Source organism: Centropristis striata, chromosome 12, assembly GCF_030273125.1.
Source record: "Centropristis striata isolate RG_2023a ecotype Rhode Island chromosome 12, C.striata_1.0, whole genome shotgun sequence".
NCBI classification, from domain to species: Eukaryota; Metazoa; Chordata; class Actinopteri; order Perciformes; family Serranidae; genus Centropristis; species Centropristis striata.
The window spans coordinates 25691645-25714678 of NC_081528.1; the positions used below are offsets into that span (position 1 = coordinate 25691645).

A 23034-nucleotide genomic window follows, 5' to 3' on the forward strand; every position below is an offset into this window, starting at 1 on the left:
GTGAATGAGTGCAGTTTGTAGTGTAAAGCGCTTTGGATAAAAGAGCTATATGAATGCAGTCCATTTACATCAGGGATGGGCAACTTAAATGCTGGAGGGGGGCACCATTTTTCATCTACACTATCACAGGGCCACAAATGTTTACAGTGCAGTAACTTAACATATTTCACGCTCAAATGCATGTACACTGCAAAAAAGGGGTGTCAAGATAAAAACACTAAATCTGAGGGAAATGATCTTGCTGCATGAACAGATAATTTCACTTGACAAGATTTCTTGAATTCAGATTATTAAATCTCGAAATAAGCATGTTGAACACTTAAAATAAGAAATTAACTCTTAAAACAAGATAAATTACCTAACACTTCAAAATCTAAGTTTGTTTTATCTTAAGAACCAAATAATTTGCAGTGTATAACAGTATAAATAGGAATACAAAAGGTTTGAAGCAAATAAAAAATAACCACTTACTGTTATTTCTTTTTTTTTTTTCAGTGCAAGGACAGCAGACCAACATTAATTGCAATAAGTAATTTTGTGCATTTCTTCACTGCACTTTTAAGATTTCATGCTCAAATGCATGTTAGTTGTACTGAGGGCCACTACAAGTGAGGGTACGGGGCGTATGCGGCCCCCGGGCCTCCAGTTGCCCATCCCTGATTTACATCATGGGCATCAAATGAAACAATATTCAGCCCTAATTCATATGCAGAAAAACAATCTATTCAAAGACAATGTCTCTCAACTCTATAACACTATTCTCAGCCTTCAAGTTGTAGATCAGATTGTAAAGAATGACTGGCACACAGAGGAGGAAGTCTTGGCCAAGATACTTGTTATCCAGATATCCACTGGTGGCACTGGGAGACCTGAAATATTGTCTCATGCCCTCAGAGGCTGAATAGTCATTAGACCGATAGCCAATAGATTCCGTAATCGGTAGTCTTCAAACTCAACCCTGATGATATCACTATGGCATAATATCATGTCTTCACAAGTTTGTGTAGTTCAAACCATGTCTAGTAAACTGAAAATTGATCCTTTTAAACCTGTGATTCAAACTAGTGGACATACTGTGGTGGTTAATACTTTGATCCGTAGGTGGTTGTCAGCAGAAAAAGTCTATAAGGACATAGCTTTGTTCTTGATCGTGAAGAAGGGCAATCCTGTGTACTAATCACTATTCTCCAGCTCACAGTAGGACAGTGGACCTTCAGTGTGTTTGTGTGTGTGCAACCTACAGTTATCACTGAATAGCATACACCAGAATGCTGTGACAATCTCAATGACTTGTCTTTGTAAACCAATGTGAGGGAAACACTCTATCAAGGGGAAAATGTAAGATGAATATGAGTCAAAAATGTTGGAATTGTGGCAATGGTCTCAGGAAATAAAAGAGGTTGACAAAGGGGACATCCATTTCCCAATAGGCCCTGTTATTTTCATTAATGTCTAAAGAGGACAGATTGGTAGGTGTGAAATGGGAAGGCACGGGGCGGCTGCATGCACGTTTCCATTCCCATCACTCTGTCATGCTCGTTTCATGGCAGGCTGAGGCTCAAACGTATCAGCGCATTATCATTCAAGTATAGCTGCTGTCTGAATCAAGGGCATGGGCATTATCATGAGAATGAATTGCCAGCTGACATCAATGAAACACAGATATCTTTCACCACCAGCACATGACCTTTCTTACTTTCCCTTGCTAAAAAAGTGTCTCATGAGGTTTTGCTTTTTATAGTGTGGTTTCAGGCATTAGAGATGGCAATACTTGCACCATGACACGCACTTTCTTGAGTTATTTAATCACATGCAGTAATATAATGTATTCTACAATTATATGGATGCCGCTGGGGTAATGCCAAACCTGTATTCCATCATTTTCTGCTGAAGAGATGCTGCTTGATGTAAAATGTATATTGGGCACCCTGGTATTCCAGCTATGTGGGTGGGAAATGCTCTTCTCCCCTTTCAAGCAGTTTCACTCTGAGAAAAGGCACCCCTGTGCTATTAGACATGTAAATGTAAAATTGCAGGTAGGTGGTTATGCTTTTCCGCCCTCTCCAGAAGCTGCACACACTCCAGATTAGAAGACCAGTGCCACCTAGTGGTGTCACTCGGAGCACAAAGTCCAACTTGTGTTTTGCAGCATGAGTGCTTCAGTTGATTAAAGCTCAGTTGATACATCATTATCACATTATTAAAGTCAATTTAAAACGAGGCTGTGCATTGGTTTAACACAGTATTTTACATCCACAGTACAGTGTAGTAGTGCAGGATGCCCATTATTGTCATTTTAAACTGTCTGCTGTTGTTTTGTTAATCCATACTACAATAAAGAGCACTATAATAATAATGTTATACCTATTAAATATGGGTTGTTGCCTTGGTAATGCAGCAACCGTTCCATATTATAAGACAGAACAGGTTTTATAATGGGTTAGAGTGCCATCCAAACAGTGTTGTTCAGGGTCAGTGCAAGTCCCTCAACCCCGTTCATTCTGTTCGCCTTTATCTCTGCATAGACGTCAAATAAATAGCTGGGGTGTGGGTTCATGATTCTACAGATTTGTGAACTCAGGAAACCACTCAGCCATTCAGTGTTCATCAGAGTAATTATGTTTTGTTGTGCCCACAGAAGTGACTCACAAAAGAACAGCTGCATGTGTTGTTGCAAAATTCAGGCACACAGGCATACACAAAACAGACATGTGCACATCTGTGCTCCATCGAAAAATGATGTCAGGTCAAACAAAGTGTAAAACAATTAGCAAACTGAAAGTTTAGAAAGATGGAAGAATGTGTGCAAAAGTTTAAAAAGCTTGGTCCCCATTCATCTCTGTTTGGAAGTCTGAAAGTGTGTGGGAATACTGTTCTGGTTAAAGGTAATGTGAGAGTAAAGATCATGGCCTTCTAGAAATAAAAAATGGGTTGCTAGCAGTACATGGACAAATATATTTTATACAGTAAAGACAAACGCATACTGGCATGCAAACTGGGACAAAAACTCACTCAGAAATCCATTCACACACCGAGACAGGCTCTCAAAGCAAACAAGAAGCAATACAACTTCGAAAAGACATGACTCATAAATTATACATGACAGGTTATTTCCTTTTATATTTTAACTACTCTGTTGACACTTGACAAGGTACAGTAGCAATGAGTTGGTTCACTGGCTGGTAACGAAGAACGCTTCAGCTCTCAACTACAAATCGTCTTGGAGTGCAAATCTGTTTGATGATTACATTTCCGACTATTGAACATTGTTCAGTAAAGTGCATCCGCTCAATAGCAGGAAAAATATTTGTCAGCAAAAAAAAAGCTTATTAAACAGGAGCAGCGAATTAGAAACTAAAACTGGTGCACATTTGATCTCTTATTGGGAAATTAAAGGTGCGAAAGCATCACTCAGCGGAAGAGTTTGTGCTGTGAGCGAGGGCAAGGCTTCTGCTTGTTGCTGAAATGAATATTCTAAATGAGGAATTGATTGGCCATTATGAGAAACTAGCACTCTTAATTTGCTTGTAGAAATGTGTCAGAAAACAGATTTGCATATATATTACAAAAGCTTCAAGATATAAGTAGCTTGGGCAGAATTCAAAGCAGCGCAGCTACACGATTGAATTACGTGCTAATTGAATCCATCAGTTATATTCCAATACATGAAAGATTGAATTGTGCTTCTGAGTGGCAAAAAGTTGATCAAAGAACCAATTTTAGACCATTTCTGGCTGTGCCTTAGCTTCCAAAAACATCTCTGGGAATTCTAATAATATTTGTTACAGTAGTTATTGTAGTAATTTCAATTTTTTATCATTATTAATGGGATTACAAGAGATTTTGCAACATCTGCGATTCCTTAGTTTTGACAGAAACTATACAGTATCTCCCCCTCCCTATTTGACTCCTCTCTCTCTCCATGTTTCTTATCATACCCTCCACCACGCACTGTATTGTTCAGCTGATGATGAATGACCACAGCGCTGGAACCCAAAATGAGCTCTCTGTGAGACCACACAAATGCCACACTTTCAATACCTCTCCAGAAAGATTCATTACAGTAATTAAAGTTCTGTTTTCTCACATTCTTCCACAGAAGTCACTCCTCGCAGTCATTTCAGATTCCTCAACAGAAACGAAAGCCTCTTGGCATTAGAAGTGGGTGTCTAGATGGTTTTTCTATTTTTATCGAGGTGGACATCACCATCTTGGATAATCAACTCCAACAGATTGCGCTCCGAGAAACAAATTGCTTCATTTAAGCATGAAAATGATTGAGCAAAAGGATGACAAACACAGCGGAGTGCATTTATCAAAGCTGTTTACACGAGACACAAATCACGGCTGCTGGATCCACTTGAAAAATTGCTTTGTTATAGTTACAATTTATCATTGACATGTTGTATTTACTGAAAAACAAATCTGTCAGATGGTAGTCAAGATAGATTCAATATGTCAATTATTACCACTGAGTAGAATTACTGAGAGGTCTTGTGTGTGTGTGCTGCTCATACTCAAGCATTATAGTTCAATGCATAAGTTCTCTGCATATTATCCTCTAAAATATGAGGAACAAAAGTTTTGAGAGAGCTGCTCAGTTTAATGTGACATGTTCTGTATTTGCATATAGGCAGGTGACAAATTAATGGAAAACCTGAATAAATGAATGGGGAAACATAACACGTCCTGATGCATGAGTGCAGGGCACGAGAGGTCACTAAATGATTTGATAAATATGAAAAAATGTAACTCATTTACCATGGCCTTCATATTCACCAGAGCATATGGAAGATTTGGACCAGACTTGTAAAGTCAATGGCAAAAAAAAGAAATTAAAGTGTTTTCAAGACACATGTGGACATTTTCACATGGTGTGTTGTGATTAATGTATTAGACAAATGGGGATTCTGACACATATTAAATAGAATTCAAACTTTAATCATTCAACATTTGTTGTGTATGCAACAGTGGTGAAAAAAGTATTCAGACCCCTTATTTAAGTAAAAGTACTACCACACTGTGAAATTACTCCACTACAAGTAAAAGTCCTGCATTCAAAACTTACTGAAGTAAAAGTACAAAAGTATCAGCATCAAAATGTACTTAAAGTATCAAAAGTAAAATGACTTATTAGGCAGAATGGACCCACTCAGATTGTTTTATATATTCTAAATATATTATTGGATTATTTGTATAGATGATTTTATGTAAGCAGTGTTTTAATTGTGTTAAGACAGTGCTCATTTGATTACTTAATATACTGTTATAAGATTTAATTTTTAAAAAGTCTTATCACTTGAAATTGATCATGTCCGTGACCTAGAGGTTAGGAATCGGGCTTGTAACTGGAGAGTTGCCGATTTGAATCCCGGTACTGACAGGTCAAAGACTGAAGTGCCCTTGAGCAAGGCACCTAACCCCCATACACAGCTCCCCGGCACAGTAATGATGGCAGCAACCAATCAGGAGGAGGATCAGTGTCCAATATGTACCTACCCTTTCCGTTTTGATGAATTGCTGGCACATTGTGGCGAATTGCTGGTGAGTTGTGTGAATTGCTAGCACGTTTTGATGAATTGCTGGTGTGGTTTGCACTTCAGGGCCACCATATATTTTTTTTTTAATGTTATATCTCAACCTGAAAAGTAACTAAAGCTGGCAGCTAAATGTAGTGGAGTAAAAAGTACAATATTTGCCTAAAATGTAGTGAAGTAGAAGTATAAAGTTACATAAAAGGGAAATACTCAAGTGAAGTACAAGTACCTCAAAATTACTTGAAAAAAGTTTTTTTTTTTTTAAAGTACTTGAGTAAATGTACTAAGTTACTTTCTACCACTGGTATGCAAAATGTAGTTTTGCTAAGTGAAATTGAGTAGGAAGAAAAAGATGGCCACTAGCCAAATTAAGCGTATAGAGTCATTATGCTGCTATTAGTATATCACTTCCTTCATTGTCATTGTATGTGAAACTCAATTTGGGAAAAAATACTATATATTTTTGTTTCCATCATCCATAAATCACAGCATTCAGTTTCACTTGCCTAATAATAGGACTGAAATCCCTTTTTGTTTGGTGTATCCGTTCTCCTTTTTTTTTTTTTTACAGTCTAAGATAATAGAGTTTAAAGGCCAGTCCACATAGAAAGCATTTTTAGTAGTGTTTTGACATCTGTCACCTGCCTGTCACACAGAACAGATACATATACTACTTGAATTTGATCAAATGTGCCAATCCAAACTATCTCTGTAATGACAGTAAGATGTGCGTCACTCTGCGACCCCCTGCAGATCTATTAGCCTGATTGATAAATAAAAAATAATGCAGATTTCTCGCACTGGGAACACTTTTGTTCAGTAAATGTCTACTTCTGGTTAAAAAACCCCCAATGTTGCCAGTCACTGTCAGAGATAATGAGATGTTGTTAAACCCAATTATATTCAAACCATAAAAGAAAAAAAACAACAACCAAAAAACACATTAACTAATACAATAAAAAAAAAAGCCAAAACAAACAATATTTTATTCCTTTTCTAAATACTCTCTGGCTGTCAGTGGCTCTCAGCTTTGTAATCTTTGAAAACCTGTCACTAGTTAATAGTTTTATTAATAAAAAAGGCTCAATAATTTCCTAAAAAGTAGACAATGGTGCATTTGTCGGGGACTATATTCTTCTGAGGATTTATACAGTAATTAAGGCACTTTTAACCCAGTGAGGCTCATCAATGTGTTTTCAGTAGTTTTAGTACTAAAATGGATTTTTATAGAACTGAGGCATAAGATATATAAGGTTAATATATAGTATGATTTGTAAATTTATTGATAGATTTTGTTTAATATCAGGATACCTACTAACAGTGTTTCCTTGGTGACCTGTCAGAATGTTGACATGTGAGTTCGGTTCTAGAACTCTAGAATCCTGAGTCAGATTCTCTCTGGAGCTCAGATCTCTTCACTCAGAACACACTCTGCTCATTTGTGCCAGAGAGATCAACCGTGTCAGACTGCTTTTCGCATCTATCGTTGAACTTAAACCTGTGAACTTTTACATTGTTGCTTTGCCTGTTTTGTTTGTTCTGTATTGTGATATACAGCAACAACTTCTCAATGGAGTTTATTGAGGGAAGTAGAGGAGTCTACAGACCCATCAGGGTAAGTGATCGACTATTTTCTCACTAGATAAAGACTCAGTTTCAGTTTACTTTACTGGAGTTAAACATTTTCAGATTCATTGTTAAAAAAAAGTGACTAAACCTAAAAGTAACATCTTATTTCCTTTAAAGGTGTTGTTTGATACACCCATTTATGATCGGGCTCTGCAGCTCTGCTGGAATATCAACAGCTACAAGTCTAAGGTAAGACTACTGTCCTAACAAGCCCACACTCATAAAATATTATCTAAATTGTCTCTGTCTATGTTCAAAGATGACTTACCTCCTTTATATTTTTTTAGATTGCATTGCTGAGAGAACTGCTCATGCTTCAGGAAGCTTACCAGATCCCATCTCAGGTGACTCCTGAAGACATGATCCACTTCCTCATGGAAGAAAGCAAGAATACTCTGAGAGAACGGTGAGTTACTAAACACATGCTCAAGTCTTACTAATATTAAATATATGACGCAAAATAGAAATAAAAACAAAGGAAACCTGTCAAAAATTTATAAGATCTTGCAGAAGTATAATGAGGTAGAGAGTAACATAAAAGAGAAGTGGGAAGAAGATTTAAAAATCAACATAACAGAAGAGTGGAGAAGAGCATTATTTGAAAACTTCAGAATCTCACAATCAAAATATTGGAGGGAGTTTTCATGGAAAGTGTACATTTTACACCTAAGAATCTCAAGAAATGCTTCCCCGGATTAGACAAAGGATGTTGGCGAAGATGCGGAGAACAGGAGGCTAATTATATGCATATGCTTTTCACATGCCCAGTATTAACAACTACTAACATACTGGGAAGGAGTTAAGAAAATACTAAAGTATATTTTTGAGTTTAAAGAGCATTTGCAGATACAACATTGGTTAGGTATTTATTTAAAAGGAAAGATAAGAGCAAAGGACATTTGTTTTTTTAATTTACTGAGAATAACTGTCCTGAAGCAGGTGACTAACGCATGGAAACAATCAAATACACCAAAATTAAGAGCATAGGTATTAACAGCAGAACAAAGTTTAGAGATGGAAAGACTAACTTTTAGAAATAGGGAACAAATGCATATTTTGAAAAAGTTATACTGTAAAGAGAGGAAATATTGCATGCATACACACACACAGATTCATGAACACGCATACATGCACCACCCCTTATTTTCTCATTAGTCTATTTTAGTATATCTTAGTATTTTTTTAATATTTTTAATTTTTTTATTATTATTATTATTATTATTATTTTTTTGTCGTTAGTTTGTTGTTTATTCCTTTTCTTGGAGATCCTCATTTGGGGAATTCCAGTCTGCCTTGTATATATGTATGTTTGTTTACCCTATGTTTTGTTATTTACTTTGTGAATATATACCTTGGAAAAAAAGGGGGAAAAATGCAAGGTACAATATTGTAAAGAAAACTAAATGACCCTTGCAATAAAGTATTAAAAAATGTCTTACTAATATTACTCTTTTAATGTAGAGAGTAACAGTAAAATAAAAAGTGTGTTTGTTTCTGTCTGAAGCCTTTGGGAGTTTGAACTGGAGGACTTTGATGAGGAGGACGCCAAACCTCTGCTGATGCTGGTAAGACAACAACCCTGAGAAGATTCTCAGGAGTTTGGAGTAAATGATGCTGATTTATCCTCTAAATATCTCCAAACTGCACTTCATATATAATTCCTTGCTTCAGGTGTGGGCAGTAAATATGAGCAACAAGATGAGGGACATTGAGTTTGAAGCCCAGATGCTCCTCAACTCCTCAGAGCCCTTACCTCCCAAATTTCAGTAAGTTACAATTGACTCATATTTATTTACAGTTAAACTGCAGTTATTTTAATATCTCTGTGATTTTTCTGAACAGTTTTAAATGTTTTTTTTTTTTTTACTGTAATCCACAGACATCCTAAACTCTTTAATGTGGCGCTGAAGTACGCCAAGATCCTGAGAACCAATCATGTGGCTCCCAGCTCCAAAGTCCTCAGTCCTCAAGAGGTGGTGTTGGAAGTTGTCCCCAGAGTCCTGCAGGGCTTCTGGGCACTTCCTCGCCGTCCCCTCCTAAACATGCCTTCCCAGAAACTCAGCACAATGTCTGTTGGGGTTACAAAGGCCGTCTTGGACCGAGTCACTGGCGCTCTCACTGGTGTGGAAGGTCAGACCACCTTCTCCCGCTCCATCAGGGACGACGTGGTCCTGTCCATCCTGACAACCATCAGACAGACGCACCCACTCCACATCCTGGTGAACAGGATCAAGAGCTTCGCACCAGAGCTGCTCAGTGAAATTGTTGATGTTGCAGCGGAACAGATTTGTGAGATGTTTCATCCCAAGAGCCCCAAAGTGCCGGCTCCTCTGAGTCCTGCTGCTGAACCTCCTGCTACCGCTCCAGTCCAGGAAGACTCCAACCTGACTGTGACACGTAGTCCAGAGACAAACCCTGCTGTGGTGTCCACTCCACCAGCTTCTCCAGCACCTCCTGTGGAACCTGCATCCATCACTAATGTTGAGACCAGAGAGGATGAAAGTGATGAACCCAGCCTGGTGAATAACCCAGAATCCACCAGAGACCCAGACTCTACTGTGGTTCCTACTTCAACACCTCCTGTGGAACCTCCAGCCATCCCTAATATTGAGACCAGGAAATACGAAAGTGACAAACAAAGCCTGGAGAACAACCCAGAACCCACCAGAGACCCAGACTCTGCTCTAGTTCCAGTTTCTCCAGCACCCCCTGTAGAACCTCCGTCCATTATTGATGTTGAGACCAGGGAGGATGAAAGAGACAAATCTGGCCTTGAAAATGACACAGAACCCACCAGAGACCCAGACTCTGCTGTGGTTCCACCTGCTTCGACTCCTCCTGCGGAACCTCCATCTGCTTTTGATGTTGAGACCAGGAAAGACGAATGTGACGAACCCAGCCTGGAGACCAACCCAGAACCCACCAGAGAACCAGACTCTGCTGCAGTTCCAGTTTCTCCAGCACCCCCTGTGGAACCTCCATCCATTATTGATGTCGAGACCAGGGAGGATGAAAGAGACAAATCTGGCCTTGGAAATGACACAGAACCCACCAGAGACCCAGACTCGGCTGTGGTTCCACCTATTATGACGCCCCCTGCTGAACTTCCATCCATTACTGATGTTGAGACCAGGAATGATGAAAATGACAAATCTTGCTTTGCAACCGACAGAGAGGCTACCAGAGACCCAGACTCGGCTGCTGTTGTACCTTCTTTGACATCGCCTGCTGAACCTCCATCTGTTACTGATGTTGAGGCAAGAGTGGATGAAAAGGAAAAACCCATCCTGGAGAATGACTCTAAACCCTCCAGAGAACCAGACGCTGCTGCGACTCCAGTTCCCTTGGTTCTGCTGATCCCTCCTGCTGACCCTCCATCTGTTCCCGACATTCAGGCTAGGGAGGAAGAAACTGAAAAGCCAGGCCTTCAAGAAAACCTAAAGCCCACCAAAGAACCAGACTCTGCTCTGACTCCTGCTCCTCCAGCTCCACTGACCCTTCCTGCTGAACCTGTGATCATTATTTCAATGCAGGACAGCCTGACTAGCAGCCCGGCTGTAACAGAGAAGCCAACCTCCAGACCTCCACCAGCTCCTCGGACATCCCCGACTGAACCTCCTCACATTACTGATGTCAAGGACAGAGTGGATGCAGATCAAAGGCCAAACATTGAAGAGGGCTCAGTAGTCTCCAGAGAACCAGTCTCTGATCTTGCAGCTTCATGTTCTCCTCTGACCTCTCCTCCTCTGGAACCTGTAGTCATTGTTTCAGTGTTAGAAGTCAAAGAGAGGAGAGTGCAGGGCTTCTTCAGCTGGCTCGCTCAACCATTCTGCTGCTGCTTTGGAGCCAGAGACACAAACTGAGTTGTTGTCTTTAACTGTTAAATGAATATGTGAATTGATTAAATGAATAAATACAAATTTCAAATTAAATCAGCTATTGCCATGTGTGAAATAATTTAAATGTGACAACATTGTTTTAGATTTTGTATTTTTTTCCCCAATCACAATGAAATGCTTTTATATTGCAGGTTTTTTTGTTATTGTTTGTCATCTTTTTGTCAACGCCTTTTTTACTCTGGAATTAATATTGCCTTTGTTCATGCTGTTATTTGTCATTCCCACCAATATTCTGAATATGCTATTGAACTACAAACTTTGATGCACTCAATTTAATCCATTTTTTAGGATTGTTATTAATTACTATACTTTTTGTTGTACTGTTGTTATATGTTGTAATGAATATGCACTTCTGTTTTCCCTATAGCTGTAAAATAACCCAATTTACCTCCAGGGATTAAAGTATTTCTAATTCTGATTTAAATCAGAATGCACAATTAATTAGAGAAGAAACAACATTTGGGAAAATGTTGTTTGCCAAACAGAGGTCAGAGTCTGTGTTGATTGAAAAGCACTTCAATCACTCATACACATGCTCATGTCTCACTTTTCATGCAGATTCATAGTAAAAGTCAATTTACAACCATCTGTACTGCTGAGTCAATTGGTCAACTGTTTTGCAACCAGGCTACTGTTTCACTCATGTCCATAAATATTAAAGAGTAAATAAATACCAGGCTGATAAGCAGTGTCACTCTGCCAACACCCAGCATCACTGTGGTCAGAAGTGGAAGTTGAACTACTGGAGGTCACCAAAATAAGATCTTCAATGTGTATTCGGATACTCTTTAAAGAGACTGTCCTCAGGACATTGGTCTTTCATTCAAATGTCAAAAACCATGTTTGCATATTTCTGCAGGGTCACCTTTTTGCCAATAATTGCCTAACCCAAAATGTCCTAACCCACAAACCAGCAACTGCAATTTCTGACATCTGCAATGTGTTTACTCTCAGTAACAGAGTGCTGAAGTGGCATGGCACTGCAGTACCACCACAACACTCCTGGAAAGGAGGTTAGGGTTGCTGGTTTGCTCAACAATGCGTGTAAATTTGGTTAGACAGTGCTTTCCTATCCATTTCCTGCAGACAACAAAAGATCAACAAAGGCTATTTTTAGCCATAAGGATATTTACCTAACCTTTGCCACAAAGCTCTCACAAATGGTTCTTTTCTCTGTGTGTACTTTTTAAACAGACTGTCTGTTATTGAAGGCATTTGCAATCTGTTTCTAACATTCAGGTATGAGGAAACCAATCCAAAAATCAGAGGACTGTTCAGACTCAGAATATACTGTCCACTGACTCTGACAACATGGGAGAAGACAAAGCCTTGCAAAGCCAAACACAAAGCTGGACAGATCATTGATCTATTCCTTTGCTTTGAAAGGAGGCTTAACACCATGACAAGCCCAATGTGATCGTTTTCCCATTACTGCTGCATTAAGTGCCATTAACCACACAGCTTTCTACTCTAACAGTATACACTAGCCATAACAATCGCTGGGGGCCATCTCAAATCAGAGATGATGGTTTAATCAGAGGAGAGTTTAGCCTGCTGCTCCCCGTTTGTCTTCGTTCTAATCGTCATGCCACACAAATGCTCTATCTGCACTTGGTACACTTGAGAGATGATTACAAAGATATGTGAGAGGTCTTGGCTTCTCCTGCCTGCCTTTGTCCTTGAATTTCTCCTCAGGTTTTAACGGCAGCCCACACAGGCAGGCACCCCAGAGCCTGAATCCATAAGGTTTTACATGGCAGGCTTAGGCAGCTATACAGACACTGATGAAAAGAGACCGCAGGTCGAATGGGAACTGTGCTGCAGTGAATCTGCTGGAAGGGCAGATAGTTCCAAACAATTCAACCAACAGTTTAGTCTTCAGTTAGTAACAGTTTTACATTGCTTAGTCTGGTAATTGCTGTCAGATCTTACCCATTGGGTAAGGAGATTGGTCCGGGGGGGAAGAGTCCAGAGGAAAAAAAAAACATTTGGGGTCATAATGTACATACTGTCAAAGGGCTACAATGGTGCACGTATTCATGCCATTCTGTTGCATGCAAAATACACCATATCTAGTTCAATGCATATAATGTGGAACCAAAGTTCTTTTTAAGCAATTCACAATTTGTTTCACGGTAAATTAAGCACAACAAGTGGATTGGCAAGTCAGTTCAACATTTTATGTTGGACTGACTTGCTGATCGACTCGTTTCAGGTTCCCGGTCAGCTACAACTTCAACAGGGACAGTTATATATAAGACCAGTACATTGTGCCGGCGTTGCTCCATAGCTGTAGGCAGGGGTGTCAGGATTTCAATTGCAAATAGAAAATCAATCCTTTTCTGTTTCAAGTATCAAAAGATCAAAAGGAGCATTTCTCCATTATATATTGTGTGAAAAAAAAGTTTTCATATCAGGACATATTGTACAATATACGCAAATAACGATAAATACTGATATGCTTTAACTGGCCAACATTACCCGTTTATATGAGTCAAACCATATTTTAGTTGTTCTCTAGTTTTGTGTATTTCTCAGTCACTTGTGGACACAGATATTGAGCGAGTCCCGTATCATGTGGTCCACTCACTTAAATATTGACATCAGTTTGATGCAGTGCACTGTCTTGTTTATCAGAGCTTTCTTGAGAGTTTACCACCATCTTCTGCTCGAGTGAGATTTCTTACGACATTGTGTGTTTGCAAAACAAAAGCTTTGAAAATTGGCAAGGAGATCAAAGAATGAAGTCCGTGATTTGGAAAGTGGTTTGTATGCTTGAGAGATTTCCGCACAAGTCTCTTCATTTCCCTGGAAGCAACGTTAAATCCTATTCAGCCAGGCCAGCCATATTTTTTGGATTTTCGTCCAAACGAGAACTTGGAGAAGGCCCAGTTGTAACCCTCATCAGGCTTTATTGGCTCACCGCCAGTCAGTTTTAAGGTGCAAGATAATAATCTTCTCATCAAAGTTAGATTCATCGTCCCAGCCGCCACAGATGGCACTAAATGCATACAGTGCTAGTTTCTTACATTAGAAATGCATAGTGTCTTTTTTTCCTCCAGTGTGTTTTGCCTTGTGGGGTCTAAATCTTTTGGGCTGATTTAGGGTAAGGAATAATTTATGAGATATTCATACTTAATAGCACTCTAGTCATATGAACTTTCGTGTTAAGTTTATTTCAGCTATAAAGCACAGCAGTAATACTGTATGATAGCAGCCTCTCTGCTTTGATTAATGAACTTGTGATATTTAAAATGACTTTCCTGGAGAGGAGTGATGAGTTGAACTTGTGTGTATATTGGCAGTTAGAGGAATGTCTTCAAGCTTTTGTTTACTGCGGTTTGTCTGCTTTCGACCCTCTTAATAGCCTGAACTTCTTATGCAAGCGGCATGTTTTCAGCAGAGAGCGTTATGGGCCTCAGGTAGAAATCTACAGGCCTGACACTGCACAATTTGTTGCCGAAAATATTTGACACTGAGCGAGACTCAGTTTCTCTCAGACCTCAGTTGGCTTCGCTATAAATTGCTTTTTGTGAGACAAGACCCAAGCTCCATTACCCTCGGTGGAAAACCATCTCATGGAAGGAGTTGTCACCTTGAGGCCGATCTGTTCTCACGACTGACTGACAGCGCTCCCTCTCTCCATCTCCCTCCCTCCCTCTGTTTGTCTCTATTCCTCTATCTCCCTTTTCTATCACTACAGCCCCTTGCACTGCAGTCTGTTTAGATCAAACTGCTCCTGCAAGCATCTCTGATTTTCAATCAATTTCAGCAATGGCACCTCTCACTGTTGTCTGCTTGTCTGTCAGTCTTCAGAGCACCTACTGCTGGAGAGAGTGGAAGCTGAATCCATCAGGGACGTAAACTGATAGCATTCACCATTTACATTCAAGTCTGAATAATAACACTTCAGGACCACTGCCATTCCTCCTCCCCCTCAATCCTATTTTGAGTATACTGTATATAAGCAAAGCAAGTATTATCAGAGTGTTGGTTTTATGTGAGGAATTCATCCTAGCATGTATTCACAAATCACTGCATGTGAATTGAAGTTGCAGCGGTGTCCAGCTCTGTCCGCTCAGTGATCACATCTCTCCAGCAGCCTGATTAGATGCCATGTGGAGAGCACAGTGGCCCTTGATGCATTAGACAGGCCTGTTCATGCCGACCAATTATACCAGATCGCCTGCTGGAGCCACTCAGGCAGCAGTGCCAAACAAGCAAACAAACAAACCCTGATGAGACCTGAAAAGAGAGAAAACTAAAAAAAAAAAACAGGTTTATAAATTGTACATGCATGTAATAATGATTAGTGTGCAAAGAGTCAAATAATCTGTGTAAATTTAACTACGCTGGTGTTGAAGGATAGAAGAAAATTTTTGCCTACAGTACAATTATATTTTGAGATTGTGTTCAGCAGAGTTGTAATGTAACTAAGTACATTTACTCAAGTACATAAGTACAAATGTTGAGCTACTTGAGCTTAATACTTGAGTATTTTCACTTTGACTTTTTACTTCTACTTTACTACATTTTAGAGGCAGATTTTGTACTTGTTGCTCCACTGCATTAAGCTGCCAATTGTAGTTACTTTTCAGGTCCAGGTTCAAACCCCATAAAAGTATATTAACTAGTGAAAATGAGTTATCCTTATGAAATTAAACTTCTTACATAAATGCATTAATACAAATAATCTAATAATAATGAGCGGGGCCATTCTGCATGTAGCATCCCTGGCTGATGGTTCACAAGATTTATTCCCGACCGCAGCTCTATGAAAATAAAAATAAGATATTCCTTGACCACCTTGTGAATTCACTGCAAAAACTACTTGATGGGAAAACTACAGCAAACATTAGCATTAGCAGTTTCGCAAATAAAAACTTTTACAATAGTTAAGACAAGATAAATAATATAAAATAATAAAAAAATATATACATATGTATATATACAGTATATATATATAATATATATGTGTATATACAGTATATATATTATATAATATATATGTGTATATACAGTATATATATATTATATAATATATATCTATATATGACAGAAGAAAACTTTATATGAATTACGAAGTATTTGTTATTATTTACCATTTGTTTTTCATTTTACCGTTTTCAAAATAAAAACACCCGTTTCACACTGGACAGCACCTTTTCAAAATAAAAGCATCACAACATCGTAAAACACCTCCAAAAATATACAAACATGAAAAACAACCTATATAATATCAATACACCACAAAGAACCTTGCTGAAGGTCATTTATACTGCATAATGAGTACTTTTACTTTTGATACTTTTAAGTACATTTTGATGCTTATACTTTTATACATTTACTTCAGTAAGTTTCGAATGCAAGATTTTTTTACTGGTGTATCGTGAGAAAACCACTTACGTCATAAGACTGAGCAGCCCTGTGTGGCCTTTAGGCAGTGGTGCTGTGAGCTAAATGCTAACACTAGCATGGCAATGCTCAGAATGCTGAAACACTGATGTTATACCAGGTAATAATGTAGCAGGTATAATGTAAACTAGGGGAGTCCCAATATGCAAAAACTAAATATATATCGGTGTTATTTTAATTACACACATATGGTAATATTGTAACTAATCAAACGCCTCTTAAATTTCCATTTATTCTTTTAATACACTTTTGTTTGGAGAGTCTCTCTGTCTACACTCGTGTTATAAGTGTGATTCATTTGCCAAAAAAGAGACAAAAGGCACAATAAACAAAGATAAATACTACTAAACTTAATTTATCACCAAAGCTGCTTCCAATCTTTGGAGTATGCAACATGTTGTCCATGACAACCTCCATCTGCTACATCTCAAGAAAACAACCCACAGGCACTCCACAATGGAGAGGCACTCATTAAACATTAAAATTATTACCTTTGTGCCTCAATAAATTAAGTGGTTGCGTTTCAAATAGTTTGATTTCAGATTTTTTTTTTCTCACAGTAATTATTAAAAACTAGTAATAAATATATACTGAAATGAACCTCACCATCTGGACTCTTTTTAAAAAAAAAATCCATGCCGTTTCTGTTGTCTTGTCACATGTTGATGGTGCAGGCAAACAATACACACGTTCAGTGGCTGACTCAGGATGTTTGAGGCACAAGGGCCAAAATAATAATAAGGGCACCTGCTGTATGTGGTGGAACACCAGCGTCACACAGGGGCTTCTAAAGCCTGATTTCCACCAGGTGCGTTACTGCAGCGTCACGTCAGCGTCGCGTTCGCCGTTGCAAATAGGTAACACTCTAATCAATGAGAGCATTTCCACCGGGCGCGCTGCGTAACGTTACAGCAGCGTCTCAGCAGCGTCTCTACGCGAGCATTAGGTAGGACTTCTATTTCTCCGCGAGACGCTGCCAAATCGCGTAAATCTCAACAGAGCAGATCGCACCAGACAGGAAGTCCGACTCAGAATCAAGGTAAAACACTTCCGCACCCTTTCAAAATAAAACACAATACGCAGTTCATGCAGCCTAAAACTACTTCACATCAACATTATGTTATGACCGGGGCACCAGATCAGCAATCAATCAATCAAAGGGTCTCAGAGGATCGGCGACACGGACGGCAAGAGACTGATTGTTGAAGTGGAACATCATACAATCATTTATGACATAACATATTGTTTTTATAAGGATAGATGGTCAGATCAACAGATCTTTCACGTCAGAGAAGCAAAGTAAGCTGTTGTTGTTGTTGTTTACTTTATACACACAGTTTATCCATAGACTGTATAAATAGAGTAGAAGACGCAGCAAAAACTGCGGTGGAGCCGTGCTGCTGCAGTAACGCGCCCGGTGGAAATCCCCAGTAAGATAGCACTTTTGCTGCGCTTCTTTCAAACATTAGTGCATTTTTGCACTGGTGGACTGGGCCGAATCCACCATTGCACCCCTGATATGATTGACTGTAGCATGCTCTACTATCAGTGGATAAGATGAGCTATTTATGCGCCAGGGGAAAGGGCATGCTTGGGGTTTGTTGATGCAACTGAACTTGCATATTTGTTGAAACATTCCTGGCAGTTTGCATTTGATTGATTTCACAAAAGGTTTTCATTGTTATTGATGAAGTCAGGCCTAGCAGGAATACAACACACTTAGTTCATCACCTTAACCTCTGGCACCCTTTGGAGTTCACAGCAGGTCATCAGTTATGACCTACTGTATCAGAATCAGAAATACTTTATTCATCCCTGGGGGGAAATTGCTTTACTACAGTTGCTGCTGTATAAGAATAGAATAGAAAGTCATCATGGAAATAGAAAAAAAATAAAGGTCAAAAAGCATGGCAAACAAAAACACACAACAATATTGAATATAAATGCAAGTAAATAAAGACATCCACATATAGAAATATAAAATTTACAATACCTTTGAGGTAAGAGAGATGCACAAACAGAATGAAATAGAAATATGGAAATATAGACATCATTTGAAGTACAGATACAAATATGCATATATGTTAATGTAAATATGTATACATCTCCAACATCTTAAAAAACAACCCATGATGGAGAGATACTCATTAACTTATAAACATCCAAATTATTATCCAAGATTGTTAAAATCAAAATTAACTTTTTATTCTCCAGTTAATGCTAATTATGATACTTAGTGTAATTATATGCTCCTAAAAATTGGAGCATAAAATTATCAATAATTATCAATATCCACTGAAATGAAACATTTTATTCTAATATTTTTCAGCTTGACTGCCCAGCCCTTATTTCAGTCCGGATGAAAGTGCTGGATCCACTGACCCACAGACTAACATGGCTATAAAAAAAACTATCCAACATCCAGATATTCGATTAGAAAGTGTTAAAAATGCAGATTTGAAATTGAATTGGAGCTGACTGTTGCAGTTTATATTATGGATGACCCCCTCCACCTGCCCGACAGTCTGCAGGAGCATGCACAGTAATAAATAACTGCACACCTGCTCACACAGGACAGCCACATCATGCAGTTTAAATGCATGAAATCCAGCACTGATTTTTAAATATCACTGTGCTCATGTAATGGAGGCCCTTTTTATATGTTGCTTTTAGGTAATGTCAGAGCAGTTAGCTACTTAATCAACCAGACTGTGTGTCACATTAATAAAGCCCCAGAGAAGTAAACAAATACGTTTTCCCCTCTCATTAGGACTATTTCCGCGCTGGTAGAGCGGGAGGAAGCTGCTGGGTAATGACGTGTAGATCGCAAGGTAATAAATTAGACACAACATAGAATTAACAAACCGAGATATTTCATGGACTAGAATATTATGACTGAAGGGTGAACGCATATCCCAGTCTCATCAGCTACTTTAGCAAAAACACCTTGTTTGTATGAAGTAATGAACAGGAAGAATGATGATAAGGGCTGTGGATAATAGATGAATAATTACTAGATAAAACAATAAATGCCCTCTGAGGTTGGAGAAACAATCAATATGAAATAACAAATTAAAGGTGCCTTGTGGTTGTCATTGATGTGTGATAAAAGCAACAAAAAAAGCACTGTGAACTCATTGGGGAAGAAGAAGAGTGATATAAGGTCACTTCCCATCCATTTGTCGTGTTGGTGCGCAGTAGTTGAAGATTTTCAGGTTTATTAGAGGCTTATAACTAGAGGAAGGGGATTATGAACTGAATCCTTTGTAATTGGGTCCACTGGGGGAAAGTCTTAGAAACAATAAACTTCAGAAGAAGCAAAAGTCAAGGTGATAGGACATGGAGGTAAGACGGAAGACAAAAACATGTTTACATGACGGAGGGATGACTCTGCATTTCACGTGACATACAAACTCCTTGTTATCCAAGAATAGAAAAAGGCTTTAATAGTTTTCTAAAGCACGGAGGAGAGTCAGTCCTCCCCTCTACCTGTAAGGACACCGAAGTCTTTTCTCCCGGTCAGCCATGAATGAGACGTCATCCTCCCTGTGCACGATCCCTGTCTACCTGAACCTTTGTGCCTCCTCTAAAGTCCTGCTTCTGGTCCCTGGCTTCAGCTTGAACATCTTTATCCTGGCCTCCCTGGTGTCTTGTCTGCTCAGCCAGCGAAGCAAGATCAGGAGCAACGTGGCCATGTTCATCCTGGGAAGCACCAGCTGCAACCTGGTCAACCTGAGCCTGTGGCCCATGACCATCCACTGGAAGCAGCACGGCCGCTGGCTGCTCGGCTCGCGCTTGTGCGACCTCATGGTGAGCGCCAAGCACCTGACCAGCTCCGCGTCCTTCCACTACGTCTCCTTCATCACCTTCTCTATTTACCTGACGGTGGTTTGTGGCTGCAGGCACCTGGTGAACCGCAGGGCTTTCCTGGCGCTGCAGCTTCTGTTTCCTCTGCTCCCCGTGGGGCTGAAGGAGCTGACCCTGTGGCTCCTGCGCAGCCACGTCCATCACCTGGATCCCGTCAACCTCACCTGCTTCTCCTTCATTAATGATGAAGCCATGAGGGTCCTTTTAATGGTGAAGACGGTCGTGTTCGTGCCATTAGGCTTGTATTTCTACGCTCACATTCTACACACCATCGTGCAGAGTGCTCGGCTGATGCACAGGAGCCAGAGAGGAAACGTGCAGCTGGCCAAAGTGTTCAGCCTCATATCCCTCATCACCTTCACAGCACACGTACCTGGTAAGTACTGTTGCGTTAAAGTTTTATGGAGTTGCTTTTACTCTAGTTTGGCTTGAAGGACACATTCACAGTAAAAAAAAAAAAAACACTGGGATTTTTTGTGCTATCCGTGCTAACAATAGGGCTGGGTATCATTCAGAAAATTACACTACCATCCTCTTAAACTGACCAATTCATTTGATACCCTTTTTATACAGTTATGGAAAAAAATATTAGGCCACCCATTGTTTTCTTCAATTTTTTGTTCATTTTAATGGCTGATACAACTAAAGGTACATTTGTTTGGACAGATATAATGATAACAACAAAAATTGGTGATATCTAGCCATTTTTCATGGTTTTCTTGATAATGATTTAATAATTTTGGTAATTATCAAGAAAACCATGGAAAATGGCTAGATATCAGCTGTTTTTTTGTTGTTATCATTATATTTGTCCAAACAAATGTACCTTTAGTTGTACCAGGTATTAAAATGAATAAGAAATTGAAGAAATCAATGGTCTAATATTTTTTTCCATGACTGTATGTGGCATTGAATCAAAGAGTGCTTGAGGTTATTGGCTACTAGCAAAATTATACAAATTATGATTTTTTTTTTTCTAAAACTGGTCGCAAAAGATATTGAATCCAAGTATTGCTTGACTGGAGACGTTTTGAAACTGCTTGGTGCTGGGTTATTTTTAGTCTAGTGGTATGGAGTACTGACACTCAGTCCCTTCCTAATGTCCTCATTTTAGTATCTCAGACTGCTGAAGCCTCATATTATCTTCAGTAAACCCAGTAAAGTAGCAAGTCCCCCATTACTTCCATTGAAATCACTTCAAAGAGAAGTCTCTTTGAAGCCAAGAGAAGAAAATTACAGCAACCAACAACTCTCTCAGTACATATGAGACACGAGTATGGGTTTGACATCAACCTAAAAATATGTGAATTTGATGCTGAAACAATTGGTTTATTATTGTAAGATACTACTAACTAACCTATATTGAATACTATTCTGAAATTAAGAATAACAAAAAAAAAGACATTTGTAGAATTAATTTGCATCTATGCACCATTTACTAAATGCAGCACCATCAGAAAAATGTTTTAGCAACCCAATTTTATAAATCAAGCTTTTTTATACAATTTAATTCATTATAGTGGCCAGTGTTGTAGGAAGTAACTCAATGGTGCTTCAGTCTAGTGATGAGATTTAGAGCTCCAGATGTGCATTGTGCTGTACTTTCAAAAGTATGAAGGTTATTCTCTAAGAAATCAGCTCAACACTCCAGCCATGCAACATGACTTTAGATTTTTATTTCTACGAAGAGATTTTTACCAGCAAGTTCAGGTTTAGTCTTTACATAACACAGACATTTGTATTAGAAATGTCTCATTCAGATCATGAAAATGAATGAATATAGTACCTGTTTGATTTTAAATAAATACATTTTCTTCCTTTTTTGCTGTCTGGGTAAAGCTACTTTGATCTAAAACACATAGTTTAACTTTAATTTGTGTTACTGTTTTTATTACAGGGTGTACAGTGTATTAATATACATTTTATGGTTCAATTTCACAAACATAAAAAAAACATATTTTTCTTTTTTCCTCCTCACTTAATGTATCGTAGGTGCCGTGTTTGCGCTGATGGATCACTCGTCAGTGTGTCAGGAGACGGTCCGAGACTTGCTGCTGGACCTGCCTTTACTCTCCAGCCCCATAATCCTGCTGTGTATGAACAAAGAGCTGAGGAACCAGAGTCTGCTGCTGCTGCGGCGCTACCCCACCAGCCACCACATGGAAAAAAAATCTATCAGCAAAACAGAAGAGCAGCACAAGAACCTGACTTCTGGAGAAACTGACGTGACTCAACCCTAATCCATAACATTTTCATTAACAAGTCACACTTTTAATTATATACTAAGAATATATGTTTATGTCTGAAAAGATTTATTGTCATTTCTGTGGATATATGTGGAAGCAGAAAAAGAATAATAATAAAAAAAATATATCAAAAAGGAACTGAACACATGGTTTTGTTTTGCCTGTGTGTGTGTGTGTGTGCGTGTGTGTGTGTGTGTGTGTGTGTGTGTGTGTGTGTGGTCACAAAACTAACTAAAACTAACAATAACAACAAAATTATAGTGTTTTCATCTTTTTGAAGATGCATAAGACAAAGGAAATTAAGGCACAATTTACTGTGACCTCTTTTAATCTCCCACCCAACAAATACCCCATTACAAAAAACTAACACTAATAAACTCTAAAACTAAAACATTAAAAAAAAAAAATACTAAACTTAAACTAGCAAACCCACTCTAAAAA

General features: G+C 38.8%; 2 protein-coding genes and 1 long non-coding RNA gene across 3 annotated transcripts in view; all 3 read left to right on the forward strand.

Annotated features, from left to right (window-relative positions):
• Positions 1–4697, forward strand: part of LOC131981516 (uncharacterized) — a 46848-nt gene extending 42151 nt beyond the window's left edge. The window contains exons 2-3 of the long non-coding RNA XR_009395310.1: positions 3965–4009; positions 4100–4697. This is a non-coding gene — a long non-coding RNA (uncharacterized LOC131981516). The remainder of the gene's footprint in view (positions 1–3964; positions 4010–4099) is intronic.
• A 1848-nt stretch (positions 4698–6545) lies between these two features.
• Positions 6546–11098, forward strand: LOC131981504 (cell surface glycoprotein 1-like). The gene is made up of 6 exons (XM_059345820.1): positions 6546–7152; positions 7284–7355; positions 7454–7572; positions 8671–8731; positions 8838–8932; positions 9046–11098. Exons 1-6 carry the CDS (start codon positions 7108–7110, stop codon positions 11027–11029), a joined length of 2376 nt encoding a protein of 791 aa, XP_059201803.1. The 5' UTR covers positions 6546–7107; the 3' UTR covers positions 11030–11098.
• Positions 11099–20005: 8907 nt separating this feature from the next.
• Positions 20006–22695, forward strand: LOC131981403 (uncharacterized). Its single transcript, XM_059345675.1, has 2 exons — positions 20006–20723; positions 22340–22695. Exons 1-2 carry the CDS (start codon positions 20006–20008, stop codon positions 22585–22587), a joined length of 966 nt encoding a protein of 321 aa, XP_059201658.1. The 3' UTR covers positions 22588–22695.
• Positions 22696–23034: the final 339 nt, after the last annotated feature.